Below are 10,960 nucleotides of genomic sequence, written 5' to 3'. Positions count from 1 at the left end.
AAAGTCCTGGCCAAATTAAATCAAACTTGCCACTGTGCCTTGCGTTGTCTAACAACTTACTGAGGATGGTAATAGGAAGGGGAGAAGTCCCTCGCAGGAGGAGCCACGCTTACCAACCAAGTACACCAACCTTCCTGGCATCCTAACAAAGTTTAGTAATCAGAAACAGCAATTGCCCATCACTCCTTAAGGGTTAAGTTAATGGCCATTCTTTCCAGCCTTCCTCAGAAGAAACCAAGCTTTACGAACATGCTCTGGGTATCTCTCAAAAACTAGTACTAAGGGGGCTATTTACAGGAATGCCCAAGCTTGCCAATCATTTCTGCCAACCTTCTGGCATCCTAGAAACCCCGGTGATCAGAGGTAGTACAGCTCATAAGGACAAGTCAACGGGCATTCTTCAGTGTAATGCCAAGCCTGGCACCCACCAAAAGCAAACAATAAGTAGGAATGTACTTTTTAGTGTTTTGGCAAGCTTAATTTTTAAGTTGGAATAAGAGATTTTCTGCACTGGTTCAATCACTGCAACTTAAACTTGTTTTCTGATCCCTGTCTGAAAAAAAGATTCAGAGATATATTTCAAAAATACGTTATAATAAAACTCTTGAAGACATCTGGCTAAAAAGTCTACTATTGTTATCATCTTCTAATCATGTCAAAAGCTGAAATAGGATATTTTTCTGATGGTGCCCCAAAGAAAAGCGGAGGAGGGTGGGCTGAGATTAGAGACTGATTTTCCCAGCGGCGGCCCCTCCCTCTGGAACAGCTTGTTCCCCACATTGGGTGTGTGTCTTTACCTTGATGTTTCAGAAGGTGATGGAAACAAACCTCTAAGGGACTATTTGGGATTGTTCGGTGACAGCTATATGTCTATTTATAATTTGAATAGTTTTATTATAATTGTTACTTGTTTTATGGGTGTTTCTATCAGTGTAACTCATATGTTGTAAAGATGCTTGGAATTGGAAAAGTAGGCAACATATACATTTAAATAAACAAACAACTGAACAAACAGTCAATGAATATATTTTCCCCCTAAATTCAAATTAGTTCAGATCAAATTGATTATACTGGTCATTCCAATGAAATATTCACTGACTCACTCAATTCACTCACTCAAATTGACTTGCCCCCAGTTTCAATGTGCAAACTTGAATCAAATAACACCTTCTTCAAATTTTCAGTTTTAAGTGGATCAGAATTGACTCATGTCAGGCATGAATGTAATAATAATAATAATAATAGTAGTAGTAGTAGTAGTAGTAGTAGTAGTAGTAGTAGTAGTTGGAAGGGACCTTGAAGGTCATCTAGTCCAACCCCCTGCTCAGGAAGGAAACCCTATACCATTTCAGACAAATGGCTGTCCAGGGTCGTCTTAAAAATGTCCAGTGTTGGAGCATTCAAAGCATTTGGAGGCAGGTTGTTCCACTGATTAATTGTTCTAACTGTCAGGAAATTTCTCCTTAGTTCTAGGTTGCTTCTCTCCTTGATTAGTTTCTCCTTGATTAATATCCATTGCTTCTTGTCTTGCCTTCAGGTGCTTTGGAGAATAGCTTGACTTCCTCTTCTTTGTGGCAACCCCTGAGATATTGGAACACTGCTATCATGTCCCCCCTCGTCCTTCTCTTCATTAAACTAGACATATCCAATTCCAGAAACCGTTCCTTATATGTTTTAGCCTCCAGTCCCCTAATCATCTTTGTTGGTCTTCTCCGTACTCTTTCTAGAGTCTCAACATCTTTTTTTACATTGTGGTGACCAAAACTGGATGCAGTATTTCAAGTGTGGCCTTACCAGGGCATTGTAAAGTGGTACTAACACTTCGTGTGATCTTGATTCTATCCCTCTGTTAGTGCAGCCTAGCACTGTGTTGGCTTTTTTGGCAGCTGCAGCACATTGCTGGCTCATATTTAAGTGATTGTCCACTAGGACTCCGAGATCCCTCTCACAGTTGCTACTATTGAGCAAGGTACCACCTATACTATACCTGTACATTTGGTTTTTCTTGCCTAAATGTAGAACCTTACTTTTTTCACCATTGAATTTCATTTTGTTAGATAGCACCCAATGTTTAAGTCTGTCAAGATCCTCCTGCATCTTAAGCTTATCTTCTGGAATGTTGGCTATTCCTGCCAGCTTGATATCATCTGCAAATTTGATGAGTTCCCCATCTATTCCCTCATCCAAATCATTGATGAAGATGTTGAAGAGCACTGGGCCCAGAACAGAGCCCTGGGGCACCCCACTACACACTTCCCTCCATGTAGATGCAGTTCCTTTGAGGACCACATGCTGAGTATGGCTGGTCAGCCAGCTACGAATCCATCTGGTGGTGATGCTGTCTAACACACATTTTTCTATCTTACCAAGCAGTAGGTTGTGGTCTACTTTAACAAATGCCTTACTGAAGTCCAAGTAAATTATATCCACAGCATTCCTCTGGTCCACTAATTTTGTCACCTGGTCAAAGAATGCAATAAGATTTGTCTGGCATGATCTGCTTTTGACAAACCCATGTTGGCTTTTGGTAATGACTTTTTTTGCCTCTAGGTGTTTGCTGATTTGTTGCTTGATTATCTGTTCCAGAATCTTCCCAGGTATTAAGGTCAGGCTGATAGGTCTGTAGTTTTCTGGATCCATTTTTTTCTTTTTTTGAAGATGGGAACTACATCAGTTCTTTTCCAGTCCTCTGGTAGTTCCCCAGTGCTCCAGGATGTTTGAAAGATATAGTTCAGTGGTTCTGAGATCATATTTGCCAGTTCCTTGAGAACCTTGGGGTGTAATCCATCTGGTCCTGGTGATTTGAACTCGTCTAGGGTGGACAGGTGTTCACTTACCATTTTCTTGCCTATCGTAACTTCTAATCTGTTTTTTACAGTACTGTTTTTGATAGGTTAGACTGTTTGAAAGTGTTGTGGTCCCTAGCCATAACTACTAATTCAATCTTTAATATATAAATCTATCTTCAATAAAAGCTTGACTATAAAGTCTCTCGGTGTGTTTGTTTGGTGTCTGTGTGTTTCCTTTCTGCTTGCAAATTTTTCAAGTATTCTACATTGGTTACAAACATGCCTTTGAAGAAGATTATAAAATGCCCCAAACTTTCAAGTAAATTGCTATTAAGTCTGTTAAATTGCTTTAATGCCTTATAAGAATGTTTAGGCATTTCTATCTTTTTATTGTACTTTTTATGTCATGGAAAAAAGGCACAATAGTCCATTTAGTTAACAAATTGTATTTTTCAAAAAGATAGGCCACATACTTACTTTTGAAGTTTTTCAGTGGTCTCTTGCAAAGCATCTGAAGCTTGCTGAAATTTTAATTCTATACTTGTTTTCTCTGCTGCCATTTGCTGGAGCTGAGTTACCAGCTCCTCATTTTGAAGAAGGAGCATGGAGACAATATCATCTTTATTTTTCAAAGCTTTTTCATATGTTATAAGTGTGGAATTGAACTGATCCTTAAGATTTGCTTCTTGGGATAGAGCTTGATGCAAACTGTTGAAACAAAAAATATGTACATCAGTGAGTATAATGTAATTTTAAATATATCAATCTAAGTGACATAAATATGTGCATACACATCCATTCGTGACTATTAAGTATATAAAGTGACACAAGAGTGTCACTCATGATAGTTTTACAATACATTTAAATTAACATAGAGCTGACTCAGCAGCTTAATTCTTTAGAGCCTTTGACTATTTTTCTTTCTTTTCTTCTATAAGTAGAAGCAAATATTATTCAGGAGTTTCTCTGTATTTACAGGTACAAGTTGCTTCTGATTTGTACAATAAATCCCAAATCTCTTGCTTTTGTCAACACAAGAATTCTTGCTTAGGGAGCAACTTCGGTGAAATGAAACTGATTATCTTTAAGATGATAGAAGATAGATAGATAGATAGATAGATAGATAGATAGATAGATAGATAGATAGATAGATAGACAGACAGACAGACAGACAGACAGACAGACAGACAGACAGACAATTGCAGACATTTATTTCTGAGGTTCAGCCTCACAGGCTATATCTGAATGAAAAAAAATAACTTCAGAATAAGCTGGTTTATACTATAATCAGGCTCCTGTATACATATGCCTACATTCCACTTTCATATTCTCACTACATACAAAATAATCTTTACTGAGCAGAACAGTGTAGATCTAAGTTTAGAAATTTCCGTTTCTAAGAGCAAGATGTGAAACTGATGCTGTATTCTATTATTTCTACCTGTCTTATTCTCATGGGGTGCAACCAAATCAGCTTCAGCTTCCTTCAAGAATAAGAAGCCAACAGCCACATGCATCCTTATCTAGCAGCAGTTGTTGCCACCAACAACCCACTAAGCAGTTTTTAGTAGGCTCCTGGACAGCATAGTTGTGTAGGAAACCTGGTCATCAATGCCTTGACAGATGACTGGAAGCCAGGAGAGAAATCAGGTGTGAGGACCAAGCAATTAGAAGTAAGATTCCCGGGAGGCTACTTGGCTATTCCATGACTAGGTGCTCAAGCTTTCTAGGTTCTTGCACCTTTTCCCTTTTGTCCAGGAAATCTGTTCAGGAATATGGTTGTGACTGCACATGAATGTCTTTATACACACTTCAATGTGTGAAAGTCTGACTTCAGTTTTGATCATGATTGGTTGCTATAAAAAATAAGAAATGTTTAAAGCAGCTGCTGAACGTAATAAAATATGTTTTATATATATTTATGGAGATTCTCAGTGATCCAGGTCATGGTTGCTTCTTATCCAACAAGCTTCTTCAGTTCTAAACTGAGGAAGCTTCTTGGATAAGAAGCGAAACATCTTTAAGGAAAAACAAATAAAATCCAGTTGCCTCTTGAAAAAGCACCTTTGGGTTTTATATATACTTTATTTCACCCTTCCTAAAATTTTCCCAGGGAAGTCTAGTTGGGGTTATTCCTCAGTTTTTCTTTTTTTGGAATATTTTTATGAAATAGGGTATTAAGGTTTACATATTACTTTCATTTTAATGACTGAACAGGAATCCTGTATTAACTTAGACATTTTATATCTATTTTTGGAATTGTTTTTAATTAGCCAAAACAAAAGTAAATTTGGAAACAAATATTTTCTTCAAAATGAGTGTTTTATTGAGATTTTTTTTATCCTACACAGTGTTTTGTTAGAAGCTTGTTTACTTACAAACATTGGGTGTATAGACTGAACCTATCTAAATTACTGTGTAATGAAATAGAAATGAAATAGAAACTATATTTTTCTACTGAAAAGCAAGAAGAAATCCTGCATTAAGTTTATTGGTATCCTTTTGTTTCAGAACAAAAAATGAAGCACAACCAGATTGCCATTTCATATAGAAATTAAAACTCACCAGGAATGCATAAGTAAAATACAGCTGATTTAATGGGAATCTAAAAGTTAAAGGTCAAGGAATTGGCATGTCATTACACCTACCACCTGAGGTTGTTTGAAAATGATGTGAAGTATCTATTCAATTAAATAAGGACATTTTGAAATTATAAATAATGTATAAAGAGATAAAAAGTCAGTAGAATAGTAGATAAAATATATTAAACATGATTTTGCCGTAAGTGAAAAAGAATAACCATTTCAAAGTAGTATCCTGAGTTACAAGCTGAAGAAATCAGTATACTATTTTTGAATATATATATAAAAAGAAGTATCTTGTTAGATTAGACCAAGTCTAGCATTCTGACTTTCACATATGTTTATTGATAAACCATAACTGATTTTTTGTTTTTCTCGCCATGCACATGTATACATAATCCGAACTAGACTGTATTGTTTCTCTGTGTCATATAATATATGTGGGTATATGCATAATTCTGTATTTATTTATTTTTGTCATATTTATGTAGTATATATTGGAGATGGTGACCCTTTGAGAGCCGAATGGCAACGAAATTTCATTTTAATGTATGCCGATTAGTGTACATTCAAAATGACAATAAAGTTATTATTCTATTCGATTCTGATTGAGTGTGCACAACATCTAAAGCAGAGGTCCCCAACCTTTTTGGTACCAGGGACCGGTTTCATGGAAGACAATTTTTCCATGGACCAGGGGTGGGATGGGATGGAGGGGGGAGGGGGGGTTCAGGATGATTCAAGTGTGTTGAAGGAAAAATCTTCATCAGGGTCCAGTCCAAGCCGGGAATAAATAACATGGCGACTGCTTTAGAAAGAAGGTTGCAGTTTATTGAAGAGGAAAGCCAGACAGAAAGATGGTTCTGGAAGAAAAGAGAGAGCACATGTAGTAGGGAGTGGATTTTTATACCTTATTGGGCTTTTGTTTGGAGTTGTTCCTGTGCCATGAACTTTGTCCTGAGTCTGAGTGTGCCTTTCTGATATTCTGATGGTGATGGGTTAATCCTATTATGTCCTGTCTTAGAGTTTCGGTGGGGTATGTAGATTTTAAGGGTCTTTGTCTTCCTGATATCTTCAGCTTCTAGCTGGAGGGCTCCAACCTTCCTGAATGGATTATTACATCTGCATTTCTAAAAGCTGGTTTCTGCTGAGTTGTCTGGTTGGGGTGTGTGTGGAGAAGTTTCTGCCCTTTTAAAGATCTTCTCCATTATTCCCTTGGGGAAATATATTCTGCCTTTTTAATATTCCGCAAAAATATTTCTTTTCTCTGGATTGTTCCCACAAGTGCATTACATTTTTTGATAATTTTCTAAATAAACAAATGAACAAATAAATAATGCACTTATTTCTATTATTATTACATTGTATTACATTAAATCAGTGACTTTCTGCTTCTAAGAAAGTGGGAAGGAAGAGATAATCCTAAACTCAGCCTTCTAGCAAAACCCAGCATGTTGAAGAAGTGCCAAGAAAAGAGAGAGAGAGAGAGAGAGAGGGAGAGAGAGGGAGAGAGAGAGAGAGAGAGAGAGAGAGAGAGAGAGAGAGAGAGAGAGAGAGAGAGAGAGAGAGAGAGAGAGAGAGAGAGTAGTTTGGGGAGTTTAATTCCTTCCCCTCGTTGGAGTAAGTTAGGCAGAAGGAGAATTAGGAAACAGTTAGACATATGTCTTTTAGTGGGAGGTAAGGGTTTTTTTTCTTTATAGGATCAGCTGGGGGAGATAAAAAAAGATTACATGGAGTGAGGTCAGAAAGGGGTGAGGAGAGCGGACAAGGGAGTCCTCTGCCAGCACCAGAGATTGGTTGCCATCGTTCTAGGCAAGTTGTTGTCATCAAAGACGGATTAACATCGTCCTGGGCAAGTTGTTGCCACCAGAGACTGGCTACCATTGCTTTAGGCAAGTTGCTGTCACCAGAGACTGGCCGCCATTGTTCTAGTCAAGTTGCTGTCACCAGTGGCTGATTAACATAGTTCTGGGCAAGTTGTTGTCATTAGAGATTGACTATCATCTTCCCTGTAAGTTCTTATTGCCTGAGATCAACCACCATCATTCCAAGTGAGTCACCGTCGAGAGAGAGCGACCATCACTGCTCCATGTGCGTGGCTGCCGATCGTGACTGAATATCACCATGTTACGTGCCCTGTTAGGCAGAGGCACCAATGTGAGAGACTTCTTTGGGTTGGTGGCCACTTGGAGGGGAGGTCAGGAGGGCCCGGACTTAAGCAGTCCCTATGGGGGTGGTGCTACACATGGAACAATTAACACCTAAAGAGCATATCCCGAAGATATAAGTACAATTGTACACTGTTACCTGTTCAGTTTTCCTTTAGCATGTATGTACTCAGGTGGATACTCACACACAAGGTTATGCAAACCTATGTCTTACTGTTTTTCTTTTTCATGATGTATTTCCTATTGGATGGCTATCGCTTGATGTTCTCAGCTTAAGATTTTTTTCACATGAAAGTAACTGAAATCCTTGTTGACTTGGCCTCCTTTTCTGATTCAGAACTGTAATTTCTTTGGCCATTCATATGCTTCACTGTGCAGTCTGTTCCCTTTGCATTCTTTTCCTAACTGAATGGATTTTTCAAGATGGTAATGATCAAATGAGCCAAAAAAAAAGTGTATGTGTGTGTGTGTATTTCACTGGGCAACATGAAATGGAGCATCCATCCATTCAGCTCAGAGTCATTTTATATGCATAGCAATCAAACATAACTTACTGTATAGTAATTAAACAAACAACATTGTTCTTTCTTAAGTCGCTATAATATATAATGTGTCCAAGTTGTTGCTTAATTTTTCCCACCCATCCCCAAACAGCAAAAGCTACAAAATGCTGGATCATGGTCTATTGCAGCCATGTTCCAGATGATGCAAAAGGGATGTCACATATCATTTATTGGCTACCTCACCTCAACCAAATCTGAGCACATATCAGCCTCCATACATATGTGTCTTATATGTGTCTTATTTTGTAAAAGGTTTCTAGTGATCTCAACAGGCACTTCTGTTCTAAGACTCAGTGTCAATCTGAATTGAGTATTATTTAGCGCTGAAAAATATGTACTCATTTAGAATAAGTACAAAGGAAACTGTTTTCTAGTGCTGGCTAGTAGCACTAGCTATCATTAAGCCGTAGCCTTTACTGACTAGAATGAAGCCCATATATATAAAAGTGCACTGCATCTCATATTTATATTAAATAGGGGGCTGCATGACATTCACAACTAGAAAAGCTAAACATAATAATAATTTTGCCCAAACATAATAATAATTCAAATTTGATATAGTTGGAAACATTCTGACAAGATATCATTTGAGTACATCTTTTAAAATATATATATTTAAATTAGTAGCTCTACCAATTTATAGCATACAAAGAAGAATGTGGTGAAGGGCCCATTCAGTTAAATGTTTTAACAGCAATATCTTAGTAAAGTTTCCAAATCTTGGGAGATTTAATGGAACCATCAGTGCCATTCTTTGGCACTGCAATCTACTTCAAGCAGTTGAATCAACTAAAAAAAGGAGGTCAGTTTACAGCTGTACTAGTTGCCGTTTACTTTCATTACTATTCTGTGTAATAGGTTTTACCCTGCTTTAAAAATTATACAGCTCACTTTGAATGCTGATTTTTTTTTAAATAAAAAACAGTTTGAAGGAAATAGTGATTCACTAGTGAGACAAAGCGGAAATCAATTCCAATTTGATAGCTTCCATGTGATGTAAAGTGTGTGTTCTTTCTAATTAAATGTAAACATGTTTAGTTCTAAAGTCCAGTAGGGATGACAAGAGCCACTAGAATGGATTGCTTAAGCATCGATCAACTGATTTTCCAGAGTCTTTTATTCATTCCCTAGGATTCTTGAGCAATCTGTAGCAGGGTTAGTGCCAGTTCCAACTGATTTTAGTTTAGGTCATTTTCAGGTAAGAGAAGAGAAAAAAGAGCAATCTTGACAACAATGTTGAGTGCTCAGTGATACCCAGAGTTATTCATTAACCATGTCCTTCTGATAGCTAATCAATACCAATGCATGGAGCCAAGCACACTGCTCTAAACTGCCCCTTTTCTGAAAGCCAAGTCTTGGTAAATATTTAATGGCAGTAAAGGTGTTTTGGTTGTTATCAAATTGATACCTTAAAGAACTCTTAAAAGAACTTTTATCTTCCTTCTCTTTTCAGAATTTGTTCAGTCATTATATGGCCCTGATGCAAAATGCTTATTTATTTCAGTTGACTTTGGATAAAGGATATTCAACTGCCCTCTGTACCTATCAGTGAAAATCCTCTACTTTAAAAATATTTTTGTTAAAAAAAATGCCTTCCAAAACCTGAGTTTTGTTTTGAAAACATGAAAGTACACAATAAACTGGATCCAGGCTCAGAGTGTTGCAATTAATTGGTTTTAATTGAATTAGGAGATCTGGAGTAGGCAATTTAGTGCCACCAGGAATTTTGGACTATAACTACAGTCTTCCTCAAACAGCTATCTGGAGAAAAAGAAAGATCAGATTGCCTATCCCTGTTCTTGTTCAATCAAACAGTCCAATTATATGCTGAAAGCAGACTGAGTTTACAAAAATAGCCCTCAAAGGCAATAGGAAACCACTTCCTTATTCCTGCCAAGAAAATGGCATGAGCCATGAGCCATCAGAGACTGACTTCTTAGTCCTCAAAATGCTTTCATTAACTGCAGATTTATTTATTAACTGTCTTTATCTTCTTATGTATTAAAATTGTTTAATTTATTTCTTTGGTTTAATTTATTTCTTCCTACACATTGGATTGGACCTTTTCATCAGAATAAATATAGCTTTGGAGCCAATCCATTTTGTACAGCACACACATACCTACTGTTGTTTTTCATCAAGCAAAGATATTGAAATAAGGAAGATAAAGATGTGATTGACAAGGAAGAAACTTTGGAAGCTATATTTTTCATTGGTAACCCAGGCATATATTTAGAATACCCACACTCTTGGTCAATCCTTATATTATTTATAAATCAAATTTATATAGCTGCCCATTTCACAAAAATATTACCTAAAAATGTGGCCCACAGAAGACAGTTATACCCATGCATCCACTACATTGTAGAATGGAAACGATCTCATTGGCATTCCAGCTCATATTGCTAAGTCAGGTGTTATTGCAGGATTCTCAATTGTATATGGAGTCTACACAAATTTAGGAGTTTTGTCACTAAAGAAGGATAACTTCAATACATAAAATACAGCAGATATATGTGATCGGAAATGAGATGGAAACAGCTGGGCCAATTACTATTCTCCCCCTCTCTCTCCCCACCCAGGAACGCATGAAAAAGAGTAGCCATCTCTTTATATACTTCATATTTGTATGATAGCAGTTGGGAGGGTGGAGTTTTTGAACACTGAAAAGTACAATGCTGAATATAGATTTTTGGATGAGAAAAGAGCTTAGTGATAAAAAAGCGTATTAATTTTTGTTGCAACCAAAATAATATTTTCAACTGAGGTTAAATTAGCCTCAGCCACTTATACTACAATTAGCAATCTAGGTAACATAGTAATTTATCTGCTGATTAGTATATGTTTATTAGTTCATT

At 37.0% G+C, this 10,960-nt stretch overlaps 1 protein-coding gene across 1 annotated transcript in view; it reads right to left on the bottom strand.

Annotated features, from left to right (window-relative positions):
• Positions 1 to 3,262: 3,262 nt before the first annotated feature.
• The window catches only part of MIPOL1 (mirror-image polydactyly 1), a 102,610-nt gene continuing 94,912 nt past the window's right edge, over positions 3,263 to 10,960 (bottom strand). The window contains exon 9 of the mRNA XM_015817498.2: positions 3,263 to 3,497. Within this exon, the coding sequence (XP_015672984.2) occupies positions 3,263 to 3,497 (235 nt within the window). The remainder of the gene's footprint in view (positions 3,498 to 10,960) is intronic.

The sequence above is a fragment of the Protobothrops mucrosquamatus genome, unplaced genomic scaffold (genome assembly GCF_001527695.2).
Source record: "Protobothrops mucrosquamatus isolate PMUCROS unplaced genomic scaffold, P.Mucros_1.0 scaffold597, whole genome shotgun sequence".
NCBI lineage: Eukaryota > Metazoa > Chordata > Lepidosauria > Squamata > Viperidae > Protobothrops > Protobothrops mucrosquamatus.
This window is presented reverse-complemented; position numbering and strand designations above follow the sequence as displayed.